The sequence below is a fragment of the Trichoderma gamsii genome (genome assembly GCF_001481775.2).
Source record: "Trichoderma gamsii strain T6085 chromosome Unknown Scaffold_39.2, whole genome shotgun sequence".
NCBI classification, from domain to species: domain Eukaryota; kingdom Fungi; phylum Ascomycota; class Sordariomycetes; order Hypocreales; family Hypocreaceae; genus Trichoderma; species Trichoderma gamsii.
In genome coordinates, this window is record NW_020171376.1 from 111,758 (window position 1) to 130,392 (window position 18,635).

General features: G+C 46.0%; 3 protein-coding genes across 3 annotated transcripts; 2 read left to right on the forward strand and 1 right to left on the reverse strand.

Moving 5' to 3' along the window:
- Nucleotides 1–846: 846 nt before the first annotated feature.
- Nucleotides 847–10,486, forward strand: TGAM01_v208791 (hypothetical protein; the record flags this gene model as incomplete). Its single annotated transcript, XM_024550410.1, has 8 exons — nt 847–997; nt 1,049–1,309; nt 1,604–1,881; nt 2,117–5,320; nt 5,378–5,793; nt 5,846–6,688; nt 6,758–8,781; nt 9,168–10,486. 8 exons carry the CDS (start codon nt 847–849, stop codon nt 10,484–10,486), a joined length of 8,496 nt encoding a protein of 2,831 aa, XP_024404838.1.
- Nucleotides 10,487–11,667: 1,181 nt separating this feature from the next.
- TGAM01_v208792 (hypothetical protein) lies at nt 11,668–12,857 on the reverse strand (the record flags this gene model as incomplete). The annotated part of the gene is made up of 5 exons (XM_018800803.1): nt 11,668–11,858; nt 11,909–12,001; nt 12,056–12,233; nt 12,289–12,588; nt 12,681–12,857. The coding sequence occupies 5 exons, from the start codon at nt 12,855–12,857 to the stop codon at nt 11,668–11,670; spliced, it is 939 nt and encodes a 312-aa protein (XP_018666268.1).
- Nucleotides 12,858–16,539: 3,682 nt separating this feature from the next.
- Nucleotides 16,540–18,240, forward strand: TGAM01_v208793 (hypothetical protein; the record flags this gene model as incomplete). The annotated part of the gene is made up of 1 exon (XM_024550411.1): nt 16,540–18,240. One exon carries the CDS (start codon nt 16,540–16,542, stop codon nt 18,238–18,240), a length of 1,701 nt encoding a protein of 566 aa, XP_024404839.1.
- Nucleotides 18,241–18,635: the final 395 nt, after the last annotated feature.

Genomic DNA, 18,635 nt, shown 5'->3' on the forward strand with positions numbered 1-18,635 from the left:
GTGTATACGGCGTGGGTGGATCGAGTGGATCGCGATATGGTTTCGAATTCCGATCCAAAAAAACCCACCGAGCAAGGCCCGCTGTCGGCATATTGGACCCTGTAGGGCTGGTAACGAAAATTGCCATTTATAAACGTGCTTTGTAGCGATTACTGATTGCAGGCATTGCACTGCTATTTGAGGTATCGGGCTGCATACAACGGCATGAAGATAGCAATTGGCCCCCAATGTATTGAAGATTGAAGCTACATAGCAACTATAGTACTAGTGGCTGAAGATCAGTGATATTCACTACTTACCGCTCTATTTCCTATGGTGCTTGCGATTTTACAGCGCGTAGTGAGTGTACAATAGTATAGTATAAGAATCACTGTAACATAGTAAGCAGCCACCGTATTCAAGGGACCTTCTTTTTTATTGTAGAACTGATGCGTAAGCACTAGTAGATACCTAGGTAGTCAAGCTGAAAAACATGTGGCTTCAAGGGGGCTCACAACCTTAAATCTCTGCCCACATGTACAAAGATCCTATTACCAATCCCTGTTTCCAAATGGGATACCTATCCACCTCACAGGTACATGTACAGATACACAATACGTATGTACTACACCTAGATAGCCATTATCTCACTTTAGCACAAACGTACAAGCGGCGGTGCGTAGGCCGAGCTGTATCGTGATTTAGAGCGTTAAGAGTATCTGATGATGCAGATGAAACTGCGGCCGCTGGTGAAGCTGAGTATGGCATGGGCGTGGTGAAATAAGCACGTTCTTATTCTTATATATATTCTCCTAACAAGTGTAATTGAAGTTTTTCTTTGTTTCAATAGAGCTAAAGTCACACAAAATGCGTCTTTACGAGTCCGTTTTAAACGGTGATGTTGCTCACCACCCAGCCTACGACGACAAGTCAATCGCAGTGGTTGGACTTTCTTGCCGCTTTCCGGGAGATGCAACCAATCCTGAGCAATTCTGGGAGTTACTATGCAAAGGAAGATGTATGTATACAGATTAGAGGCAATATGATGTCCTTCGTTAACTCTGTATAGCTGCAATTTCACATATCCCGCGGGACAGGTGGAATAGCGATGGCTTTTATTGTGCAAGTAAAGGCAGGCAGAACACGAGCATCACCAATCGAGCGCATTTTCTCAAAGAAGATGTCTCAGTATTTGATGCCAAATTCTTCTCCATAACTCAGCAAGAGGCAGCTAGTATGGATCCACAACAGCGGCTAATGCTGGAAGTGTCTTACGAAGCATTTGAAAATGCCGGTGTTACTTTGGATAAGTTGGCCAAGAGCAAAACCGGTTGCTTTATATCTGCCTTTACACATGATTGGAGAGAAATGCAATTCCAAGATCCTGACTTTGCACCGATGTACTCGGTATCTGGTCTCGGAACAGAAGTCCTCGCTAATAGAATCTCTTGGTTCTACGACTTGAAAGGGCCAAGCATGACAATCGAGACTGCTTGTTCAGGAAGTCTTGTCGGCCTGCACGTAGCATGCCAGAGCTTACGCTCGGGTGATTGCGATACTGCCCTTGTCGGAGGAGCAAACCTTTTTCTCAGCCCTAACATGTTTAATGCTCTATCAAATCAAGGGTTTCTCTCTCCAGACGGGTTGTGTAAGGCATTTGATGCTTCAGCTGACGGCTACGGTCGGGGCGAAGGATTCGCAGCTCTGGTTCTTAAGCCAGTCGAGAAAGCCATTAGAGATGGTGATACTATTCGAGCCATCATTCGAGGCTCTGCAACTAACCAGGACGGCAAGACAAGAAGCATGACAATGCCGAATGGTGAAGCTCAAGAAGAGCTTATTCGTGAAGCGTATCGCTCTGCGGGACTTGACTTCAAAGATACTTCTTATTTCGAAGCACATGTAAGTCAATACGGCAGCTTGCTTTATTTCTAGTTCTTGATAAAGAGTCGCTGATACAAGATAGGGCACGGGGACATCCGCCGGCGATTTCTCAGAGTTAAATGCAATAGCAAATACCATCACGCATGAGAGAGACAAACCTCTTTGGGTTGGTTCGGTGAAGACAAATGTTAGTTTTCAATTGCTTATTGCCCTTTAATTATTAATACGTTGGTTTACTAATTAGGCTCTATAGATCGGACATCTTGAATCAGTGGCCGGCTTAGCCGGTATTATTAAGTCTATACAGATATTGGAACATGGTTTGATACCACCTAGCCTGCATTTTCATAATCCCAATCCTCGCATTCCTTTCAAGGAGTGGCGGATTTCTGTTCCTACGGAAGAAGTTTCTTGGCCAGAAGAAGGAATCCGACGCATCAGCGTCAATTCTTTTGGCTTTGGTGGATCTAACGCACATATTATCCTCGACGATGCATATCACTACCTCTCCGCAAGAGGTATCAAGGCTCCTCATAACACTATCCCAACGTCTCCAAAAGGGCGAGAAGTGCTCCGTTCACATAAGGAAGACTCTTCTCCGTCTTTGCCATACATGATGATTTTGAGCTCTTCGGACCAGAGTGGTCTGACACGTCAACGACAAACTCTTCTCAAATACTTGAAGGATAATGCGCAGATTAGACATGAGTCAGGCCAAGAATTTCTCCGCGACTTGGCTTTCACTTTGAGTGAAAGACGGTCTCGCTTGCCCTGGAAGACAGCTTTTATGGCTTCGACTGTGTCTGAACTTACACGGGCACTGGAAGCTTCGACGTCACTCGAGGTCCGATCAAATAGTGAACCTCGGCTAGCATTCATATTTACAGGCCAGGGTGCGCAATGGGCCGGTATGGGCATAGAGCTTCTGCAATATCGCATTTTTCGTGAAAGTGTTGAGAGTGCAGAGCGGTATCTTAGGAAAATCGGCTGTCCATGGTCCGTTATGGAGGAACTGCAACGAGAAGATGCGATATCCAACATCAACCAACCGCTTTATAGCCAAACTATATGTACCGTCTTGCAAGTTGCTATTGTTCAACTGCTTACATCTTGGAACATTACTCCTCGCTCAGTTGTGGGCCACTCAAGCGGAGAGATCGCGGCCGCCTACGCAATCGGTGCCATATCACAAGAAGATGCGTGGAAAGTGGCCTACTGGAGAGGTAAACTCTCGTCAGAGTTGCTGAAGTCATCTCCGGACTTAACAGGTTCAATGATGGCTGTCGGAGCATCGGCAGAACAAGCACAAAAGTGGCTCGATGAGCTGACCGAGGGGAAATGCGTTGTGGCTTGTGTCAATTCTCCATCGAGCGTCACAATTTCGGGAGACGAGGCAGGCATTGACGAGTTGGCAGCGAAGCTCAAGGAGCGCGAAATTTTTGCAAGAAAACTCAAAGTCGACACTGCCTATCACTCTCATCACATGCTGGCTGTCAAAGATCCATACACTAAAGCTCTGGCAAATATGAAGACAAAACAAGGGCCACCAAATGGGCCACAAATGTTCACTTCGGTGACGGGACACATCATCAGCGCTAAAGAACTTGGGCCATCACACTGGGTTACAAACTTGACATCTCCTGTTTTATTTTCTGATGCGGTGCGAGAACTGCTACGATATAAAAGCCGTGAAGATCAGAATCATGGCTGTTCTGTTGACATTATGGTCGAAATTGGGCCACATTCGGCGCTTCAAGGACCTATCCGTCAGATACTGAGCGGCTTTGGTGCTCTCAACACAGAATATCGTTCAGTGATGTCCAGAGGCAAAAATGCCGTCGATACTATGTTGACTGCTGTTTGCGATTTGGTGTCTCGCAATTTACCTGCAGATATCCTTGCCATCAATACCTGCAATGATGATTATACAGCCTCTTTCAACAGTCCTCCGGCTCCGATAGTGACTCTTCCGTCGTACGCTTGGAACAAGACAAAGTCATATTGGAATGAATCTCGTCTTACACGGCAAATCAAACAGAGATCATCACCGCGGCTTAGTCTGATAGGTGCTCCATTACCATCTTTTGCCCAACTTGAGAAACAGTGGAGAGGATTTGTACGGATTGCAGAAGAGCCTTGGTTACGTGACCACAAAATACAGGGCTCGATTCAATATCCGACGGCAAGCTACATCGCTATGGCGTTAGAAGCGGCGAGTCAGGTGGCAGATAAAGGTCGCGCTGTCAATCGATATAAGCTCCGAGACATACAAATTCGTGATAGCATTACTATAGACGAAGGTTCTCAGACGGAGTTCATTACGCGGCTGCGAGCTTCTGCTTCCGACGCCACGACTTTGAGTGAAGGATGGCTAGAGTTTAGCATTACTTCCAGCGGCTCCGATGACTCTCTACAACTTCATTGTTCAGGTCTTTTGGATATCGAATACGGCGATTCAACAGGTGCGGCAGTGAGCACAGAAAGCACACATGACGAGCAGGCCATGAGAGACCTTTATCTCTTGGCGGAAGAAGAATGCCAAGTTTCACAAGATACGGAAACTTTCTATCAGGACTTTCAATCTGTTGGTCTTGAATATGGCCCTTCATTCCAAAGTCTAAGAGATATTCGCTATGATACGCGCGGACAAAGCTACTGTACTATTGAGATAGTCAATCACGGCTCGACTCCAGCGGCTCTGCCAGCAGCCAGACCTCACGTTATTCACACCACTACCCTGAACGGCACGATTCAAGCTGCTGTTGCTGCCTTCAAGGGGGATGACGGTAATATTAAAGGATCGTTAACCGAAAGCTATGTCGAGGAAATTGTGGTGAAAGCAGATATTCCTTTCGAAGCTGGTGCTCGCTTCAAAGGGTGTGCGAAAATATCACAACAGTGTTCCTCAGAAGCCGTCTCCAATATCTTTATGCTCGATGAAGGGACTGATCAGCGAGTGATCAGCATCAAAGGTTTACGCTTCGTTGTTGAAGTTGTCAGTCGGACGTTGCAGAGAGACGGTGACTCGACTTCCCTTCGAGAGAGCCCGTTCACTTGCAAAATGGACTGGATACCGGCATTTGACTTATTATCGTCTGGTAAAAAGCAGGAAATGCTTGATCAGATTCATAAGCCGGATGATGCAGAAGTACAACATCTCATGAAAGAGCAGCAGACTGCACATGTCGCGATCAGAGAAGCTATAGAAAAGGCTAACGGGATGCGGATTCCCAACTTACAGCTTCGGAATTTTGCCAAGTGGATGAAACAGCAGCTAAATACTTCTTCATTGCCTCTTGAAAAAGATTTATTCGCAGATAACAAACTTAGCAAATCGCTGACAGAGGTTCTATGCGCTTCAGTCGATCCCGAGAGTCTCCTTGGGACTGAGAAAAGCGTGGACAAGATTATTGACTCGCTACGTGGCATGCGCGTTTCACAAACCAAGTTAATCAAGGTATTTTCAAGGGTACAACCTGATCATTTGTAGCGTATCGTTCTAACAAATTACTAGATCGTGGCTATAATGGCACAAATTAAGCCGAATCTTGCCATATTAGAGCTTGGCGCCGACTATACATCTCCATTCCTTGCTTCGGCCAGAGACATCCCAGATACAGTGAACTATACCTATGCATGCCCTAGCGCCATAGGCCTTCAAGAGGTCAAAGATTTAACCCAAACATTCCTAATACCAAGTCAGCTTAAAGTTCTGAACATCGATCTCGATGTTAGGAAGCAAGGATTTGAGCCATCTTCTTACGACATAATCATTGGATGCAATGTATTTTCAAACTCCAAAAGTCTTCAAAGAACAATGGCAAACTTGAAGGGTCTGCTAAAAGATGGTGGAAAGATATGTATAGCCGAATTAACAAATCCGGGATCAACTGTACTGCCTGTCTTAGGCGGCATATACGAATGGTGGAAGTAAGTTTGGTGATCTACCTTCGCGGTTGATAATTATCTGACAATATCACAGGAAGCGTGACGACGGTTCAAGTCGGCCCCTAAAGCTTGACTCTATTCAGAGTGTATTCAATGATCATCAGTTTGGCATTGACTTCATCTCTTCCGACTTTGATGCATCACCGCTGCATCAAACCTCTGTGTTAGTCGCGTCAGCTACAAGACCCAAAGATGAGGTCACGATTCTGCAGACACCAAACTGTTCAAAAGCAGCTCAAGAGCTTGCTTCTAAAGTCTCACAACTACTACAAAACGACGGTATCTCAAGTCAAGTTTGCGCTTGGGGGTCTGACAACATTGACCATAAAGGCAAGAGATTCATCGCTCTTGTAGAATTTGAGCTTCCCTTCTTGGAAAATTTGACGCAGCGTGATTTCGAAATCTTAAAGAGACTTGCGACCGAGGCCTCAAGCTTGCAATGGGTTACTGCACTCCCGGACCCTGAACGTTCTTCTGCGCTCGGGTTCGCGCGTGTTGTTCGCAACGAAATTCCTGCAATTCGGTTTCAGACTCTCCAGCTGGACACTGGTTGTGCCACAATGCTAGATCGAGCCGCAGCTTTGATTCATCAGGTAGAGAGTTCAACAACGACAGAAAATGAATTCAGAGAGATTGATGGAGTCTTGCATGTCCCACGGGTTGTTGAAAATCGAGAATTAAATGAACGGCTGTCACAAAAGAGTCCAGATCTGGATACTGTTGAATTAATGCCTCTTGGCTCGACAACTGGTTCACAGAAGCTTTTTATCCGCAATGATGGAGTTTCAGAATCTCCATATTTTGAAGCTGACGAGCTACGAAACAATGAGTTGGACGAATATGAGATCGAAATAGGTACAAAAGCAAGCGCATTGAGGTATGACTCCATATCATTTTCTACCAGACCACTCTTGAGGTGTTTCGGTTACTAACAATACTCTATCAGTCGCCGAGATGTTATAGCTCGAACAGGCCCAGCCTCCGATGCGGCACTAGAGCTAGAAGCCAGCGGCATCGTTCTTCGCGTGGGTGATCAGGTTACTCAGTTTCAAGCGGGCGATTTCGTCTTCGCTTTAGCTCCCGGAACGCATAGAACTGTCCTCCGGACCAGGGCCAGCATGTGCCAGAGGATTCCTACAGGTTTCAATTTTGAAGACGTTGCTTGCTTATCCCTAGTGAACTGTACTGCTTATCATGCTCTCATGAATATCGTGTGTATTCGAGAAGGGCAGTCTATCCTTATCCATGATGCCGCAAGCAATTTCGGGCAAGCCGCGGTGCAGTTGGCCAAGCATAAAGACCTGGATATCTTTGCAACTATCAGGTCTGCTAGCGAAAGAGATCTGCTCAAGGACTTGTACAACATTGCCAACGATCGCATTTTTGCCTTACGCGACTCAAACTTCTCGAACTCCATACTCCGTATGACCAACGGCACTGGCGCTGACTACATACTCAATTCTGTTGTTAGAGAACAATTACAGGAGACATGGAACTGCTTGGCATCTTGTGGAACATATTTGGAAATCTCGAGCAAGGATGCTTCAAGAAGCATGTTACGAGAGATGCGACCACCGCTCAAAGATTACATATTTGCTTCCGTTAATATGGGGCACATACAAAGCCAACGCCCAGAGATCATGGCGGGCATCTTGCGGAACACTTTCGAGTTTATGGAACAAGGCATAATTAAACCCGCCACCCCTGTACCCGTATATCCAGTATCTCAAATTGAGAGAGCGATGGACTTGATGAAATCCGCGGAGAACCTAGAGAATATTGCTCTCTCTTTCTCTCCAGATGACCTAATTCCTGTGTTATGCAAACCGAAAAGGATATCTTTGAAGCTATCTGGGGAGTCGACCTATTTGATCGTTGGAGGTCTCGGTGATCTCGGACGAAGTCTTGCGCGCTTCCTAGTTGACTCTGGCGCACGACATATTTGCTTCATTTCTCGCAGTGGAACGGTCCAAGACGTGCAGAAGCAGCTTGTCACCGATCTCACAAGCAGTGGAGTTGACGTACGAGTCTACAAATGTGATATTGCCAGCTTCTCGGCTTTGGAAGACACGCTCGCACTTTGTTCTCGAGAGATGCCACCCATCTCCGGCGTTATTCACTCTGCACTTGTACTCCGCGACGCCATCCTTCACAATATGACTTACACACAGTGGGTTGAGGCGGTGGGTCCCAAGCTTCAGGGCAGTCGGAATCTGAATGAACTACTGCCTCGCAATCTCGACTTCTTCGTTGCTCTGGGGTCTTTTATAAGCGTTATTGGTGGTCGTAGTCAAAGCAATTACGCTCTTGGCGGCGCATACCAAGATGGCCTGGCTGACTTCCGTCGCTCTCTTGGCCTGCGAGCTGTTACTATCAATCTCGGGGTTATAAAGGACATTGGAATCATCGCGAGAAATGGGGCTGTTGGCGCTGCTCGTGACTGGGCAGAAGCTTTCGGTCTTGATGAGAATGAGTTACACACTCTCGTTGAGCATGCTATCAGCGTGCAGCAAACTGAGAGCAGCTCTTCCACACCGGCCCAGATTATCACGGGTATTCCAACTATCGGCATGGTGAAGCAAGCTGGAATCCCACGGCCATATTACTTTGACGATCCTAAATTCAGCATACTAGCCTCAATGGGAGCGAAGCAGACTTCTTTGACTGCTGAGAGAGAGGATATACAGCCATCATCGTTGTCCTTAGGGGTACAGCTCAAAGGCGTCACAAGCATAGCCGAAGCTTCCAAGCTGGTACTGAATGCTTTGGTTGCCGAGGTGGCCAAACTGATGCAAGTGGACACTGGAGAAATTGATACAAACAAAGCGCTCTACTCCCATGGCGTAGACTCGCTGGTTGCGGTTGATATGGCACACTGGATCAAGAAAGAAATCGGGGCCGACGTTGTTCTGTCGGACATTACGGCTACGATTCCTATTACGAGTTTTGCGAAAGATATCACAGCCAAGAGTCAGTTTTCGTGGAAAGAATAACTGATACCAAGAATCAGTTTAAAGACTGTATATAGTTTATGTATGTGTTGGAACTTCAACTCTCACCGGGTGTTGTAAATTTCGTGTAAAACCAATACTTGAAGTTCCGGTCTCTGATTCTGGTAAGCGCTATATTACAGCGCCTGCTTGCTATAATACAGCGACTGTCTATTATACCACCGTACCTATATTCAATCAAAATTTATTGCACCTCGGTTGAATAGTGCTAAACTGTCCGACTAAACCCACCGACATACCAACAGCTGCACATGATAGCAAGCATAAGCCAATACAGCTTTCTAAGGCTTACCATTATAAACATACATTTCACATGATACAGACTGTCCTAATACACTTAACCAGAGTCGGTGAGCAGTGATTGTAGAATGCAGCGCATAATTTCGTCAGAATTCTTCAACTTTGAGTATCTTCGTGTACTCGGCACGTCTCCCTTTCAAGGTGCCGAGGTGGGAGAGTGTTTGGAAGCGGCTCATAAGATTAGAAGTAATGATCCTGAGAGCTGGTATCGTGCTTGGTCCGAAGCTGCTCTGAAAAGCGAGGAAATAGCGGAAACCGCATTGCGAACTGGAGATCGTGAAGCAGCTCGATGGGCTTTTCTGCGTTCATCCAACTATCGTCGAGCCAGCGAGTTCCTACTACACCACAATCCTGAAGATACGCGCCTGTCATCAACAATCAGCCAGTCTATTAGCAACTTCAAGAAGGCATGCCAGCTCTTTGATGATCCGGTTCATTTTCTTGAAATACCCTACGAAAATGGTGCTACGCTACCTGCTTATCTTTTCATGCCAACATCTGCATCAAAACTCCCTGGGAAAACACCCGTTGTTATTAGCACAGGAGGATTTGACTCGACACAAGAAGAGCTTTATTATTTTACAGCCTCTGGTGCGAGGACAAGGGGATATGCAACCCTTTCCTTCGAAGGACCGGGCCAGGGTATTGTTGTTCGCCGCGACAAACTTCATCTACGACCAGACTGGGAATTTGTTGTTGGGCATGTTTTAGACCATCTTGAACGGATAGTCGGCGAACACCCTGAATGGAACCTAGATCTGTCGCGGGTAGCTATCGCAGGCGCATCCATGGGCGGCTATTTTGCGTTACGCGGAGCACTCGATCCACGGGTATCCGCCTGCATCTCCATTGATGGATTCTATGACTTGGCTGGTTTAACGAGAGCTCGCGTATCGGGGCCCCTGATGACGGCCATAGAGGAGCAGTACATCCCAGATCACATATTCAACACGCTGCTCTGGATAGTTCTTGCGCTTGATTTCCAGAAGCAGTGGGAGCTGGGCCACGCGAGATTAGCGACGGGAATCCCATCGCCTGCAGCAGCAATGCGCACCTGGAAGAACTACAGCATGGCGCTGCCTGATGGCGGGACACGCCTGAGTCAGATCAAGTGCCCTGTATTGGTGACGGGATCCCGTGATACTATGTATATTCCGGTAGAGGCAGGGCCACAGCGAATTTACAGCGAGTTGACGAGCATCAGCGGCAGCGAGAAGAAACACGAGCTATGGATTCCCTCCAGTCCAGGCCAAGGCTCACTGCAGGCGAAAGTAGCAGCTCTAGCAGCGCTGCATACCAAAACCTTTAGCTGGCTTGACGATGTATTCGGGATACAGAGGGAATCAATCACGGTCCGAGATTAATATTGTCTCAGTATATATGTAGAAACTTCTCTTGTGACCCATTTGTAAACAACAATGAGAAAAGTTTTCATGTAATTGATGTCTTGCTTGTTGCATTGCGTCTCTGTGATGACAACCACTATGTTCTTCAGCCTTAGTATACCGAGATGCACAGGCTACTGATTGATATCGGTGGGTTTTGTCAAACTTTGCCGAACGGTAGGCTCATCACCCCTCTGTAGACTGAATCCATCCTGTCTTACGGCGGGTTTGTATTATTGTAGGGCGGGGCCGGCCTTATGGACAGCTATATTAGCAGTAATAGAAAACGGAGAAAAGAATACTATAGTAAGATCTCTATTAAATTGACTGAAGAGGGAGAAATCTATCTGTTCATCAGTCTATTCAACGTAGGCAGTCGTTTTTGTGGCAGTTTTGCAGCTGATTTACCTGTTACCGAATCGAGCAGAAGCAACTCAGAATGTCAGCGCTTTTATCAACGTCTGCGCTCCTTCGCGTTACGCCGCTAATTTCCTCTTCGTTTTGTATCTGGTTTGCTTGGGATCAGTACTTTTACCTTCATTTGTTCACCATTCCAAATGTGAGGCCGAAATCACCTCAGATTCTTCCATCTTACATGAAGGCCTTTTACCCTAGTGCGTCGGCTCGGGTTGCCGTCACATGGATCACTACTATGGCAACCTCTATCGCGACAATCTACTCTCAGAGCTCGGTTATTACACCACAGCAATCCTTGTGGTGGTACAAAGCTGGTCTAAGCATGACTGTGGGTCATGCTCTATTTGCACCGATCATCTTACCCACAATCGTCTCGATTCTGAAATACGGGGATAAGTCTGCTGGACAAGAGGATATCATGTCACTGCTATCTCGATGGTTGAAAATTCATATTATACGCTCTTTATCTGTTGATTTATTCGCATGGGTTTGTTTCGTCGTTGCCGTTACCTACCAGTTGGACATCTAGAGATGTACATATGGACAGATACATACACAATCTGTAGATAGGTGGCCCAGAGTTCTCAACAAAACACTTTCTTAATTTCGATATAGCATCTTAAATTTCGCTTGACTCATCATTGCTTCCAATGTTCATACTGAGTAGATGGTTTATATAAGAGGGTTGAAGTGTTTTAATGCCTAGAAAAGCTCCTTTACTAATGATGTGTCAACTTCATCTATTACTGCTGAGCGAAATGCCCTCCTGGGCCAAACTTTGCTCTGATGTATGTTGTAAGTAGATTTTGCTTTACAATCTCATCTTGCTTAGCCTCCAGGTCATCCACCGCCCAGTTTGCCGACATAAATCTTCCCCTTAAGAACTCCGCTTGAGGAGTGGTAAGATACAACGACACCCCAGCGGATAATGCAGCTAATATGCGTTCAGTACAGATTTCGGCCATGAAGCAATTTTTAACTTACCAGTGTCAACATTCGCTCCCGAAAGCATAGCAAATTGCACCCCATTCGGAACAATGCCTGGATGGAGATTGAATGCTCGCACATTCGGATGTTCTGTTATGGTAAGAAACAGGTAAGAACAAACGAGGAAGAAACATTACGTCTTACCAGCGTGTAGATATTCTATGAGTCGACAGCTTGCTGATTTGGTAATAGCATAGTTTGACCTCGTAGGGATAGTTTCAATAGCCATGCTACTTGTAACGTTGATAAAAGTAACCGGGTTTTCTGACTTCAAATTTGCTGTATGGCGGGCTAATAGGTAAAGCGCCTTGACATTGGTCTCCTGTCATCAATTGAGAAATAATGTCAGTTGATATTTGCCGTTAACATATTTGGACATCAAGTTGACAAACAAAATCGCTCCACCATCCCTGAATATCTGTGTCTCCAATTTTCTTCATTTGGGAGCGCGATGCAGCGCAGCTGATAACGACATCGATTGTGCCAAATTTTTCTACCGAGCTATTCCATAGGCTGTTGACATCTTCTTCAGATGTCAAGTCACCTTGAACGCAGTCGATTTCGACTGCTGAGTTGATGTTTTCAATTTCTTTCTTCAACGACTCCAATGCTTCAAGACGACGAGCAGTTAAAATGATCGCTTTTGCTCCGGCCTTTGCGAAAAACCTTGCGTGTTCCTATACTTAAATGAGTAATGTGTTGGCGTTTCACTCTTCGAATTGGGCTATTTGAATTGTATGTTATGCCATATAGACTATAGAAGACTTACTGACGCTATCGGCCCACTGGCCCCCGTGATTAGGATGATACGTCCATCCTGTTTCAATTGCAGATTCTCGGGCTTGATGGATGGATACACGTCATGGTAGAAGTTGGGTGTGAATAATTGGTGATAGACAAATCTATCAGGATTTGCTGTTGCTTCAGCACCTGTAGGGTTTGACATTTCCCTCAGTTCAATAAGTTACCTCTTACTGTAAAATCGAACTAGTGGAACTTGCGTAGTCGAGGATTATGATACATCCCCTCTTTGTAGTTAAAGGAGACCATCGGTATGCTTTCTAACTATAATTGTCCTCGGCCACCGAATGGTTCCGGATAAAGGCGTAATTCACGAACTTCATCGGAGGATATTTTTCATACCCACCGATATGTCACACAATAGTTCAACGCAGCGGCTAACAGTGAATTTCATTAGACGGATTACGTAGATTAGCGAAAAATAGAATAAAATATGCTTACATGAATATGTGAGATCATGTCCTGCTAACTGTGCCGAGAAACTTTGAACGGTTATAAATCAGGCGAATAAAACCGGAGTTTTTGTTTTGTCAATTCGATTAATCATGCACCTTTTCGCAGCACATGTTTGCTAAATACGGCAGATGACTTCACCCACATTATGCTTTACGCCCTGGAGATTTTATCGATTATTGATACGATGGTAAACTAAAAATAAAGTATAAATGCTTCGATGTTTCTCAATTACCAGTGCTAACTATGTAAGGTATCAGTACTATGCCTTTGCCACTTTGACTAGCTTTTTAAATTGAATCAAATTGTCTAATAAGCTGCTTCACAGTTGTTATTTGACGTTGCAACTGCTCATGACGACGTTTCATCATGGCCAAGGCTGAGCTGATGGCCTTATGAGATCCGCTCGATGCGCTGTTACTGCTTATATCTGATTCGTGTTCACTGTCATCGTCATCAAAAACATCCTTTGGTTTGCTCAATGAGCCACGGCCAGCTGTCCCATGAGTAGACAATGGAGACCCCGATGATCTTGAAGAAGGTAGTGAATCATTGGAATTTGCTACTACTCTTGCTGTATTGCTTCTGATGGAATTTTTCGAAGCTCCATTATCCCCTAGTAAGCCGACAGCATGGTCCAATCGCTGAAGTTGATGGCTCACGAGTTTGACATTAATGATGGCCTGTGTTGTTGGCATTTCTAGAAACTGTGACGCCCCAAGAGGGCGATTTGGAGGCTGCTGCTGTCGCAGATGCCGCGATATATAAAACAAGATTCCACCCAAGGTTGTGAGTAAGCGCTGATGGCAGGCAAGGACCATTAACACGATGCCAGTATCTGGCATTCTGCGGTCGGCTGGGGGCGATACCGTTGGCCTTTCCGATATCCGCTGCTGAAGCCAATCGACATCTTCCCAGCTCGCGGAGAGATCAAATTCATGCGGGCCAGTGTCGGGTACAAAGTTATCAGCTTTGTTGCCATATTTACCGCCAATATTTCGATGGATGATGCCCACGAGAATTTCGCTGGAAATGAAAATATCGTTTAAACATGGAGAGGATATAGAGAGGGATGAAGGATACGAAGAAGAGAGCGCTTTGTTCAGACGGCAGACTCGGAGGCTGAGATTGCCCAACTCTTCAGTATCTCTCTCAGTCTGGTCTACGAAAGGTTCTGAAATTGGTCCTTCTGGAAAAAAGCTTTTCTGTCTTGGAGATAGGGTTTCGATTGGCGGCATACCTGAGACGCCAATCAAAAAATCAGCTTCATATGCGTTGCTGCTGCCATCAATTAAGGCATCAGCCATTGTGAATGGCGAAAACAAAGCGGGGTTGACGGGCAGCGAGTTGTCTGCAGAAGCTGAATTGTGTAGCGAGTTTGCCGAGGGCGGGCATGAAGCCGGTGAAAGGCGAGATAAGTACGCTGGTTCTGGAGACTGCGGAGGCCTCTTCCTGTGGTTGACAGTTGAAGGAGCCGTGTCACGCATTTCGCTGCAGAGTGGCGGTCTGCCAGGCTTTTGTTGTGGACTATAAACGCAGATTGCCCCTGATTTCTTGCATCGCAAACATGGTTCTGAGGCTATTGCCAGATGACTTTCTCCTTGGCTTCGCATACATCGAACTTTCTGATCATGACATCGATCGCAAGAACGACGGAATGGCAAAAGAGTTTCCTCAGAAGTTGATGAGATAGATATTGACATATCTACGCGCTGCAAAGGTAACTTGTAAGAAATGAGTTGCTTGCACTGAGATGAGATTGAATGGAAAAGGGTAGACATGTGAATTGAGACCTACTAAAGACGGTTAACTCGCTTGCTGGTATCGGTACCTGAGCAATGTGGTAGTAGTCTTATGTTGGCGAATGATAGCCGAACCAATCTCTTACTAAGGGGACACAATGATACGTGTACGACGCAAATATATGAAATATGAAGCTGCTTGAGACGTGACATCAGCACTACTAGGTACTACAGAATGCGTCTTTGATCCTACAATCTTGCGGCTATCGCTGCGCTAGGTTCGATCGAGATTCTTATTCGCCGCGTTAGATTTAGCACACATGTGTGCGCCAATAGGTTTGTGTGCCTCCAAGGAGTGTTTCGCGAATTGTCGTGATTCTGCCAAGGAAGAGCCCATGTCCTAGGCCGAGGTATGTCGTATGGTGATGTAGGCTTTTGCTGCTCAGCTCGTTGTATTACCCCGGAAAAGTGGCTGACGGGACTCAGCAACCTTTAGTGCGCCGTGATTAGATATTATTTATTACAGGGACCTGGACCGACTACCGTAAGGGTAATTGCTTCAAGAGGAAAATAGATCCGCCTTACCTTTCCTTGTTGCAAGACGGCCCAAGAATAGATTCTACTGTATATAATAAAGCGTGAGTATCCACTGATTCTGCAGGCCAATGCTACGGTAGATTGACAGTAATTGGGTATTTCTTATGGAACGCCCGCTATACGGTTTCACTAGCCTGTACCACACCACTTTGCCCGTGTAAAACCGTATAAAAGCAGCATGCAAGTCTTGATTCCACACCACAAACTCGGTGATCCGGCGCTGATAACGATCGGCGATAATTGTTTTATAGATACGCATTCACTTGCCTTTATCTATGTATCTCCTTATACAACTCGCACGTGCTTCAATTCATTATACCTCACATTTATACCTTATTCAATCAGTCAGCAAACAAGCCTAGTAATCGATTTATAAGACTAACAATCGTCATCCAACTTTGCTGCACATATCTTTAATACGTCCTAACACATATTTGTATATCTTGTGGCTAACACATATATGAAAGAAGTGAAGCTGGATATTACAAAAGTCCTACTTCTTGCTTACAAACATCCTAAGGCCATACGATCGGGCTTTAAGCTAGGTGGCCGACATGATCGCGGATTACTGATAGACTTACACGTCCTAGGTATATGCAGATCTCCAAACCCCTGTTGATGGTCAACATTGATCTTACTAGGTGCATTAGCTGGGCTGGTTGGGTGGTCATCTTGCTAGTATTCATTTGCCGGCATGCTTATCTCTATATGTGCATAAGACACTAGGGTATAACAGGCAACTTTGTATCCGTGTCTCGTAAGATCTCGGGCAATTCAAGAGGACATGCCTACAACATGTACTCTGCAGCTCTGCCTGCTCGGATGGTTCATCGGTGTCGGCGTGGACGGCGTATTACCCCGCCACTGATTCTGGTTAACGCTACAAGTATGCAAGTCCGGTTATTTCATTTCTGCTGACTTGTTGAATTCAGAGCATGATGGAGGCTATAAGCTGGGTAGGAACAATGTGAAATAACGGGATTGAAATGTGCAAAAAGGGTTCAATATTATGAGTTTCTTGTAATCAGCGGAACTATGTATGCTATAGCTGCTACAGTTGCCACGGCCATTGGTGCCTTCTTCGCACAATGGCCGGCATCAGGGCCACCACGCGTCAGCATCGAGAACGGAACCGTCATCGGATTGAGCACAGATGGCGTCGACTCGTTCTTGGGAATTCCCTATGCCCAGCCTCCAATTGGCTCTCTGCGGCTGAGACCGCCTCAAGCATTAACAAGCAAATTCGGAACTATCCAGGCAACATCAATACCAAAGGCATGTCCGCCCCTTAAAGTTCGAGGAGATCCAAACATGCTTGCCCAGCTTCCTGAGCAGCTGGCGGCGATGATGGGCAATTATTTCAACGAGCCTACGCATGTGGGCGAAGACTGCCTGACTTTGAACATCCAACGGCCCGCGTCCACGGCAGCTGACGCCAAGCTGCCAGTGCTAGTCTGGGTTTACGGAGGAGGTTTTGAACAAGGCTCCACGCAGCGGTATGACTTTGCTCGACTTGTCAACACTTCAACTTCCATGGGCCATCCTACTATAGTGGTTCAAATGAATTGGCGAGTATCTGCATTTGGATTCCTTGGAGGAAAAGAACTCCAGAAGGATGGCAGCACAAACCTGGGACTACGCGATCAACGTTTTGCCTTGAACTGGATCGCAGAAAACATCGAGGCTTTTGGGGGAGACCCCTCCAGAGTCACTATCTGGGGCGAATCAGGCGGAAGCATGTCCGTCTTCGATCACATGCTCATCAATGGTGGCGACCATTCCTACAAGGGGAAGCCGCTGTTCCGTGGAGCTATTTTGAACTCCGGTGCTGCTGGGCCGGCACTCCCCGTCAATGCTCCGGTGGCACAGAAAGTGTACGACACCATTGTTGAAACAGCTGGATGTGCTTCATCAAAGGATACGCTTGCATGTCTCAGAGGGCTATCTTACGAGGCCTTCTTAAACGCCTCGAATGTGACACCCAACATGTTCAATCAGGACGGTATAGCTGTAGCATTCTCCCCTCGACCAGATCCAACTGATGACTTCTTTCCTCTCTCCCCGGATGAAGTGATCAAAGCAAAACAGGCAAAAATTGCTTCTGTGCCGTTACTGGCTGGTACTATGGAGGATGAGGGGACACTGTTTGCTCTAGCGCTGTACAGGGCTCAGACCAAGGACGCTCTTGTTGACGTGATTCATGGCATTGCTCCTAATGCCCCCAGATCCGTCTTCGAAAAACTGTTCTCCTTCTATCCCGATGAGCCTAAACATGGATCACCGTATAATACCGGAGATGCCAATGAGCTATACCCGGGCTATAAACGCAATGCAGCAATCACAGGAGACATATGCTTTGCCTTCCAACATCGGGTCGTGCTCGAAGCTATTTCAGACCTAGTGCCATCTTGGAGTTATATGTCCTCATATGGACGACAGACACCATTTATTGGCACATTCCATGAAGCTGATGTTGCACTTTTCGCTACGGGGTTCCCAGAGCCAATATATCTTGCGATGGCTCAATATCTCATTAGCTTTGTTCACCACTTGAACCCCAACGTGATTAGCATGATTGACGGAGGCTCACGACCTCTTCCCAACTGGCCAAATTACAAGAAGGAGACCAAAGACATGATGCAGTTTACAGATCATGGGCTGGAGATTGGCCAAGATAATTTCCGCCAAGAAGCTTTTGACTATTTTAACTCGAAGCTTCATCAGCTTCGGTGGTAATTGTATACAGATAAACTTTTACCAAAAACCTGGATTCATAACCCGGAAATGCTCTCTAATTGAAGACCTTAAATCAATGATGTTGAGGGGGTTCAGGAATAGACATTGAAAGTTAAGATTTAAATAAACGAAATTATTAAAATGATTGGCTCCTTGACAACAGCCATCCAGTAATTCGCACTATTCAGTTTCTCTTCATGCTTGATAAAAGCGAAGAATAATACGTAACAAGTATATACATGAATCTTACAGCCAAGGCTACTGGTATGCAACGTAGGATGACATGTGTAGAGGTATCCACCTCGGCGGGTTTATGCTACCGGTGGGTTTAGCATCCAAGGCTATACTTGAAGCATCGATAGAAGTCAGATTCATTTTGTCTACTTGATCTGGAC